We start from the raw sequence: 19432 nt of genomic DNA, 5'->3' as shown, positions 1-19432 counted from the left end.
GTATGGGTGGGCGGCAAAGAGCGTAAACAAACAATTAGGATTTATTGTGATATCAAGTAGGAAGCACTTCCACTTTAAAGTGAATGTCAAGACAGGTTTATTTAAAAAAATAACATCTCCCTGTGCAATCAATCTACAAGTACTCTGATCCTTCCTTCTCCTATTCTACAAGCACTCTGCTCCTTCTTCCTCCTATTCTACAAGTACTCTGCTCCTTCTTCCTCCTATTCTACAAGTACTCTGCTCCTTCTTCCTCCTATTCTACAAGTACTCTGCTCCTTCTTCCTCGTATTCTACAAGTACTCCACTCCCTGCTATCGTGTATTCTCCTACCTACTCCAACTCCTCCCCTTCCTCTACCCGCATGTTACACTCGTTCACGAGCGCACGTTCAGGCACACACGCTTGCGTTTTCATGCACTCGCATCTGCAACCTCGCACTTCCTGCTTACCACTGAGTGCGTGAGAAATAATAGCGTTCATCTCTCTGGATGGAGGGAGGATTCTGCTACCGCCCACCTGGAATCCCAAAACGCCCACTGGTGGGCGGTAGGGACCAGGTTGGCAACCCATGGGATAGAAGATAGTTGCTACAATCTTTAGAGATGTACAAAAACTCCAGAGATGTACAAAAATACTGCTCACTTTAATAGAGCTGACTCTGGGCTCTTTATTTGTAAGTTAACAATATAGATATTATAAATACACAGTTAGAAATAAGTCAAAACATTGGATGTATTGCATTTTGTATTCGGTTTTCTGCAGTTTAGCAATTAGTTGCAATTCCATTTATCAGAAAACATGAATGGCTGTAGTGTCCAAATACAGGCTGCACCATGGCTGTGATAGACACAGTAATGCATACACTTGGTCACTGCCACTTAACAGAAAGCTAAAAGGAATCTTGAAAGTAGGTAGTGATTTGTGTTCCCTGTTCAAATATAAGGAGTAACGGGATTGGTTTACAGCTGCTGTCATTTTGGACCGCTTCGGTATTAAGATAACTTCCTTTCACCATAACCTTTATATATGAGCATACGATGTGTGGAGTGAAGAACTGAATTATTCACTCACAATTTTGCAAGATGACCTAAGCTATTCACTAAATTGGGAACCGTGAAGAGTTGACAACGGGAATTGTACATTTTATATTTGAGATGGAAAAATATAATAGAGGAATTTTCTAATTCCTATATTTGCAATTTCCGTTTTAATTTTCAACTGCAGACGATTTAGGAAACATCCCTAAAATCCGTAATTAACATACCTAGATAAACTTAATAGCTTTCCTCACGACACCAACAAACTACAACTAAATATACATCAGAGCTGAAAGGATTAAGTGACTTTGATTCTCTTACCAAGGCTCAAAGTCAAAGCCCTGCTCTCTCCCAGCTTACAAAAAGTTAATAAAAGACCACAGATTGCTGGCAAGCAGGTGGAGGATGGATAATACATTGCGTTTCACTTTCCAACCTCCGAATCAGGCCAAATGAACAGTAGAATCAGCCAGCACCTTGTCTGTCCTTGAGAGGAGCCAGGGTGGGGGGCTGAGGGGCGGCTTTTATAGTATGTGCTTATGGAGATTAATCTGAAAATCCAACACAACATTTGCCTTGTTTTCACCTACTCACTGCAGGCAGAACCTGATCAACAAGAACAATTTAGAATACGAGCAGGTTAAACAGAGTCCATGCCAGTTCTTCGGAATACTTGGAATTATTGAGCTATGCCAGTCTATTAGCTTAAAACATTTGGCAAAGGATTTCTTCTCAAACCAACCTTCTATTTTTTGTTGAAACAAATCATGGATATGTGTGGACACAACCACACATACAAACCATTAATGAGGGGTGGGGACTGAAAATAAAATACTGTGCAATACAGATGAATAAAAGAAAAATGGTTTTGATTATATGAGACATGGATTCCTTTTTAACGTACGGCATTACTTATTCTATTTGGTAGTATACTGCTGCAGCTGTAAGCCCACCTCGTTTCCCTGAGACATTACAGAACAAAGCTTATGCTTTTCCCAGTCCAACCAGGTACTTGTACAACATCTAACACCTACTCTAAGAGGCTTCTTCACAGCTTTCTGTGAACGAGTAGCAGTTACATCAGAGTGATCATGAAGAAATACAAACCATTGTTCAGTGCTTCTAAATTTGTCTAATAAACATGCATATTACAGATCCGTTTTTTCCAATGTGCTCGAAGATAGTTTTCATAAGCCTCAAATTCAGGTTTTAGGGTAGGTATGCCAAACTACAGACAACTCGTTGATTAACCTGCACGCTAATAAATAACTGCAAAGGCTAAAGAATTTAAAAGACATTAAAATCTGAATAACTTTTCAGGTTCGCATACACACGTAATATTGGATAAAACTGTTCTGAAATACATATTTTAAAGTTTAGGTACACTGCAGCAATAATTATTAACTTCACTAACTTTTTATTTTAAAGAAATGATTTTAAGGTAATGATGCTGCCCTACAAATTAAAATGGCACCGTTATATTTTGCAATTCTCACATCTACTGGCGTCTGTCAGACACCTGACAGTAGAGGCTTCAGACACAATTATATTCAATAACTAAGTATATTTAATGTTCAATGTTCGGTACCAGCATGCTGATGCAAAACTCTGTATACGACCAATTCTACTCTATGCTTCTATACGACAAGTTTATGATTGGGCAAAAGTCAACAAAATTGATGACTTCACTGAAGATGAGGCTGCAGCAAGGAAAGTCAGGAGTTGGAAAAGTTTAATAGACCATCTGTCATGGTATGTAAAATGCATGTTGCCTCATTTCTAGTTTTCCCTACATGGTGCCTGACGGCCGGTTTCCCCAATATCTAGAAAGCTTTAAAGAAACACTAGCTTGCTAAAGTGTTTTATGTGTCTGGAGTCTGTCATACTTTATACAACTTATATAAAGGAGGGCAGAAACACATCCTTGTCCACTTTTGTTAGCTCCCCATTGCTAATGGGACAGACAAGTGCGCAGGGCAGCCTGCCTTCCGCCCGTGTTAATGAGCTGTATTACAGGACACTCAAAGCGACCAAAAATCAGCTACCGAGTGTGCTAGCAGTCTTGTGGCTTCAGCACAGAGGTTTCTCAATGTGAGAACTTTGAGTGGAGAGTTCCCCGGCACAGAATGAAAGTCTATTCTGGGAGAACGGGGAGGTCTTACAAAGGCTGCAGATAGAAGGTCTGCAGTGCAGATTTTTCCAAGCTGAATTGTATTATATCTCCAAAGAAAATAAGCATAAAAAATACATTTAGGGGTATATCTACTAAATTGAAAAGTATAAATATTCAATGGCAGCCTGCTCTCTTCAATGCCTCTCCCGAGGGCTAGAGGTATCAGTTGTCCAGCTACACTACAATGAGCTACTACTTTCAACCAGCACTGAGACTACCCTGCATGTAATGGGAGTACAATGGCACATGAAGGAAGCATCTGCAAAGATAAGGAGCCAGACCCCTTAACCCCTTAAGGACCAAACTTCTGGAATAAAAGGGAATCATGACATGTCACACATGTCATGTGTCTTTAAGGGGTTAAGGACACATGACAGAAATATTCCGACATGATTCCTTTTTATTTCAGAAGTTGTGTCCTTAAGGGGTTAATATAATGATATACTTATATATAAAAAAAAAAAATATTAGATACTTAAATACTATATATCGGGCAGTGCCTTTACCCGACACCCAAATCCGGTTATTCCAGATTATTAGCGCAGTCAAACCCAGTTTCTTTCCAATCCAGTTAAAAAGGCACAGCAGTGGTCTGAGTTTTATCAATATCCCCATTGGAGTAGAATTAAATGCCAAAATCTTGGACTGTTGGTGGGACTTGCGTAGTGAGTTTGGAACTTAACAACATTGTTGCATTACCTTTAGCCCAACTGTAACATGAAGGTCCCAAAAGAGGGAATCATAATGGAAGAATATTTTTAAAGAAGACCCAACCCAATTAAACAGAGAGCTATGGTGAACTGAAAATTAAAATTTGCAAAATTCAGCCAAAATAGTGAAGTTGGTAATAAAACAGAGTCAAAGGCTTTTTCCAGCTCTGTTACTTTGGCCTAAACCTCGCAAATTTGAGCTTTCAGATAACCACAAATCAACAAACACTTTATCACAATGTACGGTCCCACTGTTTTTTTAATGGTTTAAGAGTAGTGATGTCGCGAACATAACATTTTCTGTTCGCGAATGGCGAACGCGAACTTCCGTAAATGTTCACGAACGGGCGAACCGCCATAGACTTCAATAGGCAGGCGAATTTTAAAACCTACAGGGAATCTTTCTGGCCACAATAGTGATGGAAAAGTTGTTTCAAGGGGACTAACACCTGGACTGTGGCATGCCGGAGGGGGATCCATGGCAAAACTCCCATGGAAAATTACATAGTTGATGCAGAGTCTGGTTTTAATCCATAAAGGGCATAAATCACCTAACATTCCTAAATTGTTTGGAATAACGTGCTTTAAAACATCAGGTATGATGTTGTATCGATCAGGTAGTGTAAGGGTTACGCCCGCTTCACAGTGACAGACCAAACTCCCCGTTTAACGCACCGCAAACAACCGCAAACAGTCCATTTGCACAACTGCAAACTCCCCATTTGCACAAGGTTGGATACCAAGCTAGCCATGTCCCGTTCCTTGTCCTCACTGATGTCATTGAAGGTCTCTTCCTCCACCCAGCCACGTACAACACCAAGTGTCCCCGAAAGGTGACAACAAGCCCCCTGAATTTTTTTTTTTTTTAAATGTACACTACTGTTACACCAGATATGAGTTGCACTGGTGTGACACTGTGCCCCGGCAGGCCCTGAAACGCACACGTGTGAAGGAAACTGACTGCTATTATATTACAGTCGAAAAGGTTGTTTGTTTGTTTGTTTTTAAATGCAAGCTATTGTGACACCAGATATGAGTGGTGGCACTGGGACCACCTTAAAAATATTGGATATCACTAAAAATCATGATCACTATATACTTTCTCTACAAACCTCTAAAACGAACCAAACTACTCATCCATCCGCTATACCACTTTATCCCACCTAGAACTAGTGCCCAGTTAAAATACTTGACTCTTACTTACCCACACTCAGTCATGCCACACACATTTCACCACTACTCTCACTGAATCCCTCTGACTACGGCTAAATTCATCTTCTACATCAGAACACTACTCCTAAGATTGGGTTGCATCCATGTTTTGGGTCTTTCATTTAGAATAGGGGCAGCTTCGGTCTCCTTCAACACTGACACTCCAGTGCATATTATTAAAAGATTGGGCAGATGGAAATCCTCAGTCTACAACCGATATATTCCTCATCCCGAGAAAGAAATGAGGAAAGCTTTTAAAAGTTTGGCTTTGTAAATTTGATGCAATAAGTGTGTTTTTCTTTAATACCTTTTCACCCTCTTTGCATGAACCCGATTTACATATATTACTAATATGTTTCTGAACATATATATTATATTATTCACTCACTCACTCTCTGGGCCGGCCTAAGACATCATGCTGCCTAGGTCCAACGATAAATGACTATGGGGGATAATGTATAATAAACACAGGTTACTGGCTATGGGAGGATAATGTATAATAAACACAGGTTACTGGCTATGGGAGGATAATGTATAATAAACACAGGTTACTGGCTATGGGGGAGATAATGTATAATAAGCACAGGTTACTGGCTATGGGGGGATAATGTATAATAAACACAGGTTAGTGGCTATGGGGGGGATAATGTATAATAAACACAGGTTACTGGCTATGGGGGATAATGTATAATAAACACAGGTTACTGGCTATGGAGGATAATGTATAATAAACACAAAAAAAAAAATACAAAAAAAATTAAAATAAATGAATGCAGCTTCAGAATTAATCTAAATTGTATGCTGTCTAGGAGGTGGGAGGGTTTAGGAGGGAGGGTCTGCTGCTGATTGGCTGGAATGTGTCTGCTGACTGTGAGGTACAGGGTCAAAGTTTACTCAATGATGACGAATAGGGGCAGACCGAACATCGCATATGTTCGCCGTCCGTGGCGAACGCGAACACGCTATGTTCGCCAGGAACTATTCGCCGGTGAACCGTTCGGGACATCACTATTTAAGAGACAATATAGGAACCAGAATCACTACAGCTTAATGTAGTGGTTCTGGGGCAAATAGACTGTTCCTGCAGCCTCAGCAGTGTAAACACTGCATTTTCCTGAGAAAAGGTAGTGTTTACACAGTTGTCTAAGGCTACTAGAGGCACTTCCTGTGTTCAGTCCTTCAAAGATTGCAGGACTGGCGTTATGTGACCCCAAATGAAAGTAGTTAATACACCCCTATGAAGAAATGCTGATTTGTGCTAATGCTATTTTCACATCCAGTTGGTGGTGTCTCTATTAAGAATCCAGATGGTAAAATGCTTGCACTGAAGGCTACAGAGAGGGAATCGGATTATGTCATGATATGCATGGAGGTCTTTAACCCCTTAAGGACACATGACATGTGTGACATGTCATGATTCCCTTTTATTCCAGAAGTTTGGTCCTTAAGGGGTTAAAGCAAATATACACGATATGGGAGAAATCAAAAATGCAGTTCTCAAAAAAAGAAACCCCCCCCCCCAAAAAAAAAACTGCATTCAGCAGGCCAATGATGAATAGAAGTAATTAAGATTTTTTTTGTTTTTTGCATAATTTGTGAGTAATAGTTAAGAGCATCAATCTTAATATAGGTTGACCAGTGTAATTTCCATCTACCGCGACACATCACACTACCATGACACTTTAGCTCTAATCTGGTTCTCTAAAGAAAATATAAGTACCGGTATATATATATCATAATCTGCAGTATTCTATATAATGAAAGTATATTCATAGCTGGTGATGCTTAGAAGACAGGAAAACATTGGGAAGTGTCATATCCTATGCTATCATCATTGTGATCCAACTCACTGGTTGTTAGGACAGTTATTTGCAATATCAATAAGAGCTATCGCTCCCCACATTGGGATCTTAAATTACAGCAATTGTTGTGACCTTGTAAAAGGAAGACCTTGAATGTAGAGCAGCAGTGATGTATGTGTGTCTACTGCTCCCTTGAGAGGGAATAAAAGTGCAGTGTAAGACACCATAATGGAATATATGTAATAAATTACAAGAAGGCTGAAGAGGACATAGCGGCCTTAAAGAAACAGTGGCATTATAAACTAAAAATTGATCATTTACATATTTTAGACAGTGCTTACCTACCAACTAGCTTCTGTCATTTTACAGTGTTAAATGAGAGCCATGCAGGGCCATGTGATCTTAAGTCTGCATAGAGGTGTTTTTAGTGTGTTATCAGTAAAACAAGGCAATACAGAGAGGCAATTTGAAGATAAGAATTATAATGCCAGAGCCAATAACTTCCTTGGGTTTTATTAGATTGTGTTTATTGTGGCTTTGTTTTTATTTTTTACATCTAGCTACAACTTCTGTAGACAACAAGTACACTCAGATTTACAATAAAAACTGGTAGAGAAAAACATATTTTCAGGTGAGTTAAACCCACAAGAGCCTAAGAAAAAACATCTTTAAAAAAATAAATACATGTTTGATGAGCAAGGACTTAATGTGTGCACAGATACATTTTATTTACTAGTGCATATACTTGTAATGTAAATTTCCCATAAAGGAACACTCCAATCGCCATTAACAACTATAGGGTGCTGTAGAAGTGCCCTGGCACACTTTATGTAAGTAGTCAAAGCATTATGACACCTTACCTGGAGTCCTCCAGATGTCACTCCCTGGTTGTGAGGGCTGGAATCTCCTGCTAGAAGCTTTCTTTAGCTCTCCTGAGCTAATCCCTGCAGGATCGGTGATTGCAGAGAGCTTCTGGCTGAGCAGTAGAGAGCGTTAGCTGATCACAGAGAGCTACCAGCTCTAGAAGAAGTTGCGAAGCAGCAAGTAGTCAAGCTGTGAGAAAGCAGTTTGACTACTTACACCCAAGGTTGGTGGGGAGACGAGGTGCCAGCTGTAGTGCTTGGAGTGTTCCTTTAAATGGAGCTAACTAAACATCAGAATCACTACAGGCCAATGTAGGGATTATGGAGCCAGGAGTTCCCTTAGGAATGACCCATGATAAGAAGTCAAACTGAGGAGTCAGTTGACATTCTGAGCCAATAAATGAAGTGAACAGTTTGACAGCTTACCCAAGTTCCACCAGTGACCACACCATATTAGCAGCATTCTGCCTTCCATTATTATTATTGGCATTTATACAGCACCAACTTATTCATCTATATTATAAAAAGGTTTATAAGGACCCTGCTCAAAGGAACTCACAATCTATAGCAGGAGGAAGCAGATGCCTCTGTGGAGTAAACCACGGCCAATGATGGACCACATGGTTTGGTCGAGTGCTCTGCTCTGCAGAGCAATCCGGTTTCCCCTGCTGGAGAAGACTGAAGGCAGTGCATGTACCCAATGGAACCCAGATAAGTACTGCTATAACGACATCTTACAATGAGATGACGCCAGGGCACTTCTAGCAACATAACAGCTACAGCAGGCTGTATTGGTTATGGGCCTTGGAGTGTTCCTTTAAGCCATTTAAAGGGACACTCCAGGCACCCAGACCACTTCTGCTCATTGGAGTGGTCTGGGTGCCAACTCCCACTACCCTTAACCCTGCAAGTGTAATTATTGCAGTTTTTTTTTAAACTGCAATAATTACCTTGCAGGGTTAAGTCCTCCCCTAGTGGCTGTCTATTAGACAGCCACTAGAGGGAACTTCCTGCTCTATAGCACAGGTTTTCTGTGCTAGAGCGTCGCTGGACGTCCTCACGCTGTGTGAGGACCTCCAGCGTCGCTCTATTCCCCATAGGGAAGCATTAAAATTCATTTTCAATGCTTTCCTATGGGATGCGCATGCGCGGCATTGCCGCGCATGCGCATTAGGTCTCCTCGGCCGGCGGGCGAGATCAGTCTCGCCCACCGGCCGACGTAAGCAGAAGGAGGAGCGGCGGGGGAGGAGGAAGCAGCGACGTGGGACCTGTCGCTGCCTCTGGTAAGTCACTGAAGGGGTTTTCACCCCTTCAGCAACTGGGGATTGGGGGATGGGAGGGAGAGGGACCCTCCAGTGCCAGAAAAACGGATCGTTTTCCTGGCACTGGAGTTTCCCTTTCACAATTATTTTTCTTACATCTGGGGTTGCTAAGGTGGTAGATCCCAAACTGTAGGAAAAATACAAATCCCATGATGATCTGAGTCTTGAAGCTGGCAACTCACTATTTTTTATGCATGCACTACATTAAATATTACACTAACATACATTGGTTTTATTCACTAATTTGAAAATAAGGGAAATGCAGAATTGAAACGTCTACTTTATTGTATGGTTTGTTTTACATGAAATTTGCAAATCCCTTATTAAATAACCCATAATTCCAAGTGTAGAGAATAAGCCATATGTCTGAATTTAAAAAGCAATCTATAGATAAAATATAAGTCAAAGCTAGAAGGTACAAATGGCTGTGAGTGGGCCTGACAACTGTGTTATCAATCATTATTCCACACAGGGAGAACCAAACATGACTCACTCTTGCAGTAAAGACAAAGAAAAACAGTTGATTAGCTATGCATGTCATCTGAACCAGAAGTGTAGGAGGATCAGATGGGGAGTGGCAGTGAGTTACTCAATTATTTTGTTACACATACAGCAATGTCAGTGTGGTTTCTCCAACAGTTTTAATGCATTAACGATAAGGGAGGGGGAATAAAAGCACAAGTCTCACTTTTAGAGAGCTTGGTTCTGATCCTCCTTCAGTGACCACAAAGTGATTCAGGAAGTGGACATGCACATCATTACAGGTGCTTGCTCAACCATCTCTCATTTAAGAGAAATATAAACATTTGGAAACACTAAGCAATGGTGGTGGGTAGTAAGAAGACACGCTGGCAGAAGAAAATTAAGCCACCAATGGCATCCATTCACTTGTGCCTGTGGTTCTTATTATATTTTCCAAGTGAATGAAACATTTTTGCCAATGTGAAAATGCCTGGCAGAGGGTATACTGAATAAATATAGCAATACGGCTCCTGCAATGTCAACCCTTCCTCTTGGAAAGAGATAACAAGGTGGTAATGCAATGAAGTGGTTATGTTGCCTACAGTGTCCAGGTGCAACCCCCTGGTTTAATGACAAATATTTAAGACAGATATCAGAAAAGGATACACTACGCAAACTGATATCTGGAATAGTGACAAGTTGTATTGAATAGATTGGAAGGAACCATGCATATAATTTCTGCTCCAACTAGAATAAAAGGACAGGGTGGGTATCCATTTGTTCAGAGACCAAGGCCTCAGCACTACAGATGGTTCTGGTCAACAATTCTATGTAGGCCAATTGAGAAGATCAGAGGATCTTCCCAGCAGTTTGACTCACAAACAGGACATCTTGGTGATTTACAAATTGGCTGTTGGACACTTCACAGATGGCTGAATTAAGCTATGTGACAAATATATATATATATATATATATATAGCATCCATTTTGAGGTCGCTAAGATCAGTATCTATATTTCAAGGCAAACTGATATAAAAAAAGCAGTTCTCTGGACTGCGTGAACTCAACTCCATGTTAGCTCCACTGGCCAGTAAAAAAACAATGAGGACTAGCTACTTTGTAGTACTGACTGTTTGTGAGTTCGACTCAGCTTACATAGTCTATTTAATAACCTCTGCTTTTCAAACCCAGTAAATGCTGACATAATGTTTTCTGGGTTGATGGAACAAGGGCTGGTTATGTTTCTGGAAGTCATATTTTCTCCTTAAAGGGGCACTCCAGGCACCCAGACCACTTCTGCCCATTGGAGTGGTCTGGGTGCCAACTCCCACTACTCTTAACTCTGCAAGTGTAATTATTGCAGTTTTTTATAAACTGCAATAACTACCTTGCAGGGTTAACTCCACCTCTAGTGGCTGTCTACTAGACAGCCACTAGAGGTCACTTTCTCCTTCATAGCACAGATTATCTGTGCTACAGCGCTGTGTGAGGACCTCCAGCGTCGCTCATTTCCCCATAGGAAAGCATTGAAATTATTTTTCAATGCTTTCCTATGGGGAGACGTAATGCGCGGCATTGCTGCGCATGCGCATTAGGTCTCCTCGGCCGGTGGGCGGGATCAGTCTCGCCCACTGGCCGACGCAATGAAGAGGAGGAGCGGCGAGGGACATCGCCGCTGCCTCAGGTAAGTGACTGAAGGGGTTTTCACCCCTTCAGTAACCGGGGATTGGTGGGTGGGAGAGAGAGGGACCCTCCAGTGCCAGGAAAACGGATCGTTTTCCTGGCACTGGAGATTCCCTTTAAGCACATAAACTCCTGACATTAAAGGGGACACTCCAGGCCCATGAAGTACTTTAGCTTGCTAAAAAGCTTTATGTATAAAGAGGGTGTCCTAGTTTTTCGTTTTACAAAAAGTGCAGATTTTAATAGAAATTTACACTTCTATAAACTAGCCTGGTTACACCCCTCTGGCTATCAATCAGACGACCAGTCCTGTGACTTCCTGGTTTGCTTTGCTCAGTGGAACTAAATACGAGAGGCAGCAATTGCCCAGAGCATCTGTCTTGTAAAGACTTCTTATAGAGCTGCATTGGAAAGTCGTGATTGGACAGTCACAGAAAGTCTGGGGGTTGGTTAAAAGGAAAGGGCTTGCAAAGGCAGCAGACGAGATCTTTTGCAAACTGTTTTTAGATACACCCCAATGAAAAAAATGCATAATTAAATGCATACATGTTTTTATTAGGGATATATCTTCTAAACTGTGATTTTTTTAAAATGTATTTGGGCTGTGCAGTGTCCAATAAAGTAAATAAATAGGGTTATGTGGCACCACATTAAAATTTCAGTACACCCAGTCAAACTACATATGATTTATTTATAGGAATACTCCAAGCACCATAACCACTACAATCCGCTGTGGTGGTTATGGTGCCAGGAGAGTCTTGGTGCTATTCTAGGGTAATCTATCAAACCATTTTTGAATGGTTTTACAAATTACCTGTGTTCAGCCTGGTACCAACATCCACAGCTCCAGCTCCAAGGATTCTCCTTCATGGGCATCCAATTAGCTCTACTGAACTAAGCAGGTCCACACTCACCGGCTTAAAGCATCAGCTGAGCTGATGGGGTCCTGTAATGGCTGTGCATACACAAATAGAGCCATCTGAAAGGAAAAGACCAGATGTGGCACCTGGGAGACCCAGTTAAATTGTCAAACCGTTTTAAAAGGCTTTGACAAAATACACTGGGACATCATTAAGGCACTAAGGCACAATAACCACTATACAGTTTGCTTGATGGTGCTTGGAGTGTTTAGCTTAAAAAGTGTAATATGAGAGAAGCACCAGTTTTGTAAATAAATAAACAAATGTAAAAAAAAAAAACATGAAAATGATCAAATAATAAAACTGATGAACTCAAACCGATTCAAAACTTAGAAAATTGCCTTACATTAATTATTAATGTTTGGAAAGTAGATACACCCTTTTAACAAAACAAAAGATGATTTTCTTAATTTCTTTTAGTTTAGGTCACTGGATTACGGATTTTGATACCCTTACCTAACAACACAATGTTTTCCATACGTATTTAACACTCTTAATAAGCCTCTCTATAAGAAGTTTTGTGGACTGGGAATTTAGTTAATAATTTGTTAGGCATCATGTTTTCAAACTCATTAATATTTCAGCCTCCTTGCTTCTGATCTCCAATGGGGGAGGGGGGTGTCAAGAGCATCAGCGAAGCTGCCTATACTGGTATGTGATGCCCTTAATGGGCTAGTTAACAGTTATTCTAGATACATGCTAACCAAGAGAGGAATACACTATGTACATCAGAAAGAAATACACTTCATGTAAATATACTATTTCAGCCTAGTGAATATTTTTTAATTGTGGGCAGTACCCCAACTATCCTGTAACAAGGTAGTAGGGTGATCATGTTGTGTGATTAACCCATTAAACACATTTCCTTGTGGTTTTAATAAAAGTGGGTCACATGTGGGTTTAATAAATTATTCCTGCTTGCATCAGGTTTACAAACTCATAAATATTTGAGTCTTTTTTTCCTTTGATCTTCGCTAGTTGGAAGGGGAGACCACAGGAAGTACATAGATGGGAAACATAACAGTAATATACACATACAAATATATAAATGAGACACAAAAACACACAACAGTAACTGAACACACCCTAAAGATGAGGAAAATATTAAACATAAAAACCAAACAGAGAACATAGCTAGTTCCCATTCTAATCAGCCATCTTCCAGGATAACATTGATACCTTTATTTTTTTTAATTTATGGAAGATTGTACATACATATACATATATATTTTAGAACCCCATATTGCATAGACATACCCCGTCCAATTATGCCTTGTAAAGTATATGAAATAATACACGTATTACCTCTGTAAAGATTGTGAGACATACATGTCCTGGTCAACCAGTGATTAGTGAGAGTTACACTCCAGAGCAGCAACTACCATCATTTTAATAACAGCAGCTGAAATAGCTGGTGACGGAGACTGTAGCTCTCACTAATCTAGGGCAGTCCTTCCCTTAACCCCTACATTACCATAAAACACTGTACTAAACATTAACCCCTACAGTACCCTAACAGTAAACATTAAACCATACACATTACCTTAACACATAATGTAATATAAAATTATACATAAAGGTGATTGTAGTTATAGGTCTTGAGAGTTAGTATCCCTTCAGAACCCCTCAATGTCACTATTTTTCTGTAATATAGTTCACCGTTATGTATTTTTTTTTATATATTATGTGTGTGTATATATATATATCATACACACACATATATAAATTTACATAAATACACACACGCCAATGCACACATATGTGGAAATATATCTGTATATTTCTTCACTGCATATGTAAATACTATGATTTCATTTACCAGACTGATAAGACGAGATATTATTGTAAGCACATATACCGCCGACATATAAACACTGACTGTACACACAAAAAAGGTAACAAACAGGACTATGGACACAGTGGCAGCAATGAAGGTGCAGACAGTTTATAACTGCTCATAAAAAGGAAACAAAACAATGTGGGATGGCTAAATAGAATGCCATTGCATCTATTAGGTTTTGTATATTGTATTAAAGCGTATCTTTATTGCAGATTTTTCATTCCTTAATGTGAACTAAACGCCCTGGTTTGTACGTTGTAAAGAAGGAGGGAGGATTGTTGATGCACAAATAACTAAAAATCTTTGCCACTATTTGAAAAAATATAAACAAAAAAACTAAGGGAGTGGTAAGAGCGTGCATGTTGTCACAATTTACTCACTGCTAGCGTATTACAGTCTAGGCAACTGCCCTGCAGCAAGCATATGCTATTTTTGGAGTTCTAGGGCACACACAGTTCAGAGCAAGCATCCTCTTCCTTGGAGACTCTCGATGGATTTTGTGACTATCCTTCTTATACCAGCCATACATACAACTCTATTCACTAAACTAGGAAAAGTGGAGATTTGAAAATCGTAGGCCAGATAGCAAAAAATTTAAATAAATGGATAAATCCAGAACATCTATTTTGTTTTTCGAGCTGGATCATTTTGCTTTAGAATTTGCAGTCTACTCGCAAAACGGTCCACAATTCCTGATTTTGTAAATATATTTTGACAATTATAGGTAGTGCATGAATGCACTGCCTTCTGAGGCCATGTTCTCCATGTAGATTGATGATGTTCTGCAGTGTGTATTCAACCAAGCACAGTGTACACTGTGATGTGTATAACCAGCTCCTACACCGCATCTCTGCCTGTTGTCCTGTTACACATCCCACTCAACCCCCCCACCTACCATACAAATTGTCACCTTACTGCAGGGCTCTGAAAAAGATTAAATGCTCTCACATCCACATATATTACACACAACGTCAATTTACTGTACTGTTGCCATACTTGAGCATGTACCAGACAACCTCAGTATGCAGACATCTTGTTTTCAAATGCATGTAGTATATGTTTAGCAGCTGGAAAGTCAGGTGACAGCTAACCTTGGGACCACGATTCTTATTTCTTTTTAACTACATTTCCCATGATGCCTGAATGAACATAGTGGGAAAGGATGTATGGGAATCCAAGGTAGGCCATTATTGCCCTTATATTCATATACACCACATCCATGCCCCTATACAAAGGCACACTACATCCATACCCCTATACCCAGACACACCACATTCATGCACCTATACCCAGGTACACCCCTATATCCAAATACACCACATCCCTACCCCATACAGCCACATTTCTCCCATCTTTATCCTATACCCAGTTATGACAACTAGAGTCAACTATAGATACCTCCTATCCCTGTCATTCTATGATGCCCCCTATCCCAGTCATTACACCCAGTTACCCCCTATCCCAGTCATTACACCCAGTTACCCCCTATCCCAGTCATTACACCCAGTTACTCCCTATCCCAGTCATTACACCCAGTTACCCTTATCCCCGGTCATTACATCCAGTTACCCCCTATCCCCGGTCATTACACCCAGTTACCCCCTATCCCCGGTCATTACACCCAGTTACCCCCTATCCCCGGTCATTACACCCAGTTACCCCCTATCCCCGGTCATTACACCCAGTTACCCCCTATCCCCGGTCATTACATCTAGTTACTCCCTATCCCAGTCATTACACCCAGTTACTCCCTATCCCAGTCATTACACCCTATCCCAGTCATTACACCCAGTTACACCCTATGCCAGTCATTACACCCAGTTACCCTTATCATTACACCCAGTTACCCCCTATCCCCGGTCATTACACCCAGTTACTCCCTATCTCAGGTCATTACAACCAGTTACCCCCTATCCCAGTCATTACACCCAGTTACCCCCTGTCATTACACCCAGTTACCCCCTGTCATTACACCCAGTTACCCCCTGTCATTACACCCAGTTACCCCCTGTCATTACACCCAGTTACCCCCTGTCATTACACCCAGTTATCCCCTGTCATTACACCCAGTTACCCCCTGTCATTACACCCAGTTACCCCCTGTCATTACACCCAGTTATCCCCTGTCATTACACCCAGTTACCCCCTGTCATTACACCCAGTTACCCCCTGTCATTACACCCAGTTACCCCCTGTCATTACACCCAGTTATCCCCTGTCATTACACCCAGTTACCCCCTGTCATTACACCCAGTTACCCCCTGTCATTACACCCAGTTATCCCCTGTCATTACACCCAGTTATCCCCTGTCATTACACCCAGTTACCCCCTGTCATTACACCCAGTTACCCCCTGTCATTACACCCAGTTATCCCCTGTCATTACACCCAGTTACCCCCTGTCATTACACCCAGTTACCCCCTGTCATTACACCCAGTTGCCCCCTGTCCCCGTTATTACACCCAGTTACCCCCTGTCCCCGGTTATCACACCCACTCGGTGTCCGGGATGCCGGTCCCCACCCTCGCCCTGCTCTCAGTCAGCCCGCACTCGGTCCATGGCGCCGGGTACTCACCGATCTGGGCGGCGGCCGGTGCCGGGAGGAGGCCGCATGATCCGAGCAGCAGCCCGAGGAGGACCGAGGCGGACAGCGAGCGGTAGTCGTAGCCGGCCATGAGCGCGGGGCGGGGGGGACACAGCCGGGGGCTCGGTATCCGTTCTCTCGGGGCCTACGGTATCCGCAGCCGCCGCTCTGCCCGATCGGTCTGCCCGTATCTCGCGAGTGCCGCCTGGCGTGTGGGCAGCGGGGGGAGGAGCCTGCAGCGTCTCTCAGCCGGAAGGACGGGGCCACCCGGGCACCTCACACCCCCCCTCCCTCATACCATCCATCATACCGGAATGGCTGGGAGTGACAGGAATAGAGGGAGAATAGAGGACATGGCTGCTAGAAATGGCTGGGAGTGACAGGGGTGGATAGAGAATAGAGGACATGGCTGCTAGAAATGGCTGGGAATGACAGGGGTGGATGGAGAATAGAGGACATGGCTGCTAGGAATGGCTGGGAGTGACAGGGGTGGATAGAGAATAGAGGACATGGCTGCTAGAAATGGCTGGGAATGACAGGGGTGGATGGAGAATAGAGGACATGGCTGCTAGGAATGGCTGGGAGTGACAGGGGTGGATAGAGAATAGAGGACATGGCTGCTAGAAATGGCTGGGAATGACAGGGGTGGATGGAGAATAGAGGACATGGCTGCTAGGAATGGCTGGGAATGACAGGGGTGGATGGAGAATAGAGGACATGGCTGCTAGGAATGGCTGGGAGTGACAGGGGTGGATAGAGAATAGAGGACATGGCTGCTAGGAATGGCTGGGAGTGACAGGGGTGGATGGAGAATAGAGGACATGGCTGCTAGGAATGGCTGGGAGTGACAGGGGTGGATAGAGAATAGAGGACATGGCTGCTAGGAATGGCTGGGAGTGACAGGAATAGAGGGAGAATAGAGGACATGGCTGCTAGAAATGGCTGGGAGTGACAGGGGTGGATGGAGAATAGAGGACATGGCTGCTAGGAATGGCTGGGATTGACAGGGGTGGATGGAGAATAGAGGATGAGGCTGATAAGAATGGCTGGGAGTGACAGGGGTGGATGGAGAATAGAAGACATGGCTGCTAGGAATGGCTGGGAGTGACAGGGGTGGATGGAGAATAGAGGACATGGCTGCTACGAATGGCTGGGAGTGACAGGGGTGGATGGAGAATAGAGGATGAGGCTGATAAGAATGGCTGGGAGTGACAGGGGTGGATGGAGAATAGAGGACATGGCTGCTACGAATGGCTGGGAATGACAGGGGTGGATGGAGAATAGAGGACATGACTTCTAGGAATGGCTGGGAGTGACAGGGGTGGATGGAGAATAGAGGACATGGCTGCTAGGAAGTGCTGGGAGTGACAGGGGTGGATGGAGAATAGAGGACATGGCTGATAGGAATGGCTGGGAGTGACAGGGGTGGATGGAGAATAGAGGACATGGCTGCTACGAATGGCTGGGAGTGACAGGGGTGGATGGAGAATAGAGGACATGGCTGCTACGAATGGCTGGGAGTGACAGGGGTGGATGGAGAATAGAGGATGAGGCTGATAAGAATGGCTGGGAATGACAGGGGTGGATGGAGAATAGAGGACATGGCTTCTAGGAATGGCTGGGAGTGACAGGGGTGGATGGAGAATAGAGGACATGGCTGCTAGGAATGGCTGGGGGTGACAGGGGTGGATGGAGAATAGAGGACATGGCTGCTAGGAATGGCTGGGAGTGACAGGGGTGGATGGAGAATAGAGGACATGGCTGCTAGGAATGGCTGGGAGTGACAGGGGTGGATGGAGAATAGAGGACATGGCTGCTAGGAATGGCTGGGAGTGACAGGGGTGGATGGAGAATAGAGTACGAGGCTGCTAGGAATGGCTGGGAGTGACAGGGGTGGATGGAGAATAGAGGACATGGCTGCTATGAATGGCTAGGAATGACAGGGGTGGATGGAGAATAGAGGACATGACTTCTAGGAATGGCTGGGAGTGACAGGGGTGGATGGAGAATAGAGGACATGGCTGCTAGGAATGGCTGGGAGTGACAGGGGTGGATGGAGAATAGAGGACATGGCTGCTAGGAATGGCTGGGAGTGACAGGGGTGGATGGAGAATAGAGGACATGGCTGCTAGGAATGGCTGGGAGTGACAAGAATGGGTGAAAAATGGAGGGCGGGCTGATCTAATGGCTGGGAGTAACAGGGATGGATGGAAGAACAGCTACTAGGAATGGCTAGGAGTGACAGGGATGCTAGAAATGGCAGGCAGTGAAAAAAATTGATGGACAATGGAGGACAGGGATGCTAGCAATGGCTGGGAGTGACAGGAATTGATGGAAAAAAGAGGACATGGCTGATGGGAATTTCTGGGAGCGACAGGGATGGATGGAAGACAGGCTACTAAGAATGGCTGGAAGTGGCAGGAATGGAGGACAGGACTGATATGAATCGGTAGAATGCAGGGCCGAGTTGCTAGATATGGCTAGGAGTGCTATGAATGGTTGAACATATGGAGGACAGGGCTGCTGGAAATGTCTTGGATTGACAGGAATGGATGGGAAATGGAGGACAGGACTCCTTGGAATGGCTGGGGGTGACAGGAATGGTTAGTGGATGTAGGCAGTAGAAATGTCTGGAAGAAGACATGCTAAATAGAATAAAAAATGGGAATGACAAAATGGAATGCCTATTGACATTAATTAAATTTAAAAAAAAGAAGTTGGACAAAACTGACCACATATCTCATTGCAACAAAAACAAAGTACATTAGAACTCTGAGAACAGACAAAGGCTTAGATAAACTCCTTGGAATATGTTCTCTC

At 42.9% G+C, this 19432-nt stretch overlaps 1 protein-coding gene across 3 annotated transcripts in view; it reads right to left on the bottom strand.

Moving 5' to 3' along the window:
- The window catches only part of NPTN (neuroplastin), a 61017-nt gene extending 44138 nt beyond the window's left edge, over positions 1-16879 (bottom strand). For all 3 annotated transcript variants that reach the window (XM_063449358.1, XM_063449356.1, XM_063449357.1), the window contains exon 1: positions 16604-16879. In XM_063449358.1, coding sequence (XP_063305428.1) covers positions 16604-16703 — 100 coding nt within the window. In that variant the 5' untranslated portion in view covers positions 16704-16879. The remainder of the gene's footprint in view (positions 1-16603) is intronic.
- Between the last annotated feature and the right edge of the window lie 2553 nt (positions 16880-19432).

Source organism: Pelobates fuscus, chromosome 3 (assembly GCF_036172605.1).
Source record: "Pelobates fuscus isolate aPelFus1 chromosome 3, aPelFus1.pri, whole genome shotgun sequence".
Classification (NCBI taxonomy): domain Eukaryota; kingdom Metazoa; phylum Chordata; class Amphibia; order Anura; family Pelobatidae; genus Pelobates; species Pelobates fuscus.
The sequence above is the reverse complement of the archived record's forward strand: the minus strand, read 5'-3'. Positions and strand labels throughout refer to the sequence as shown.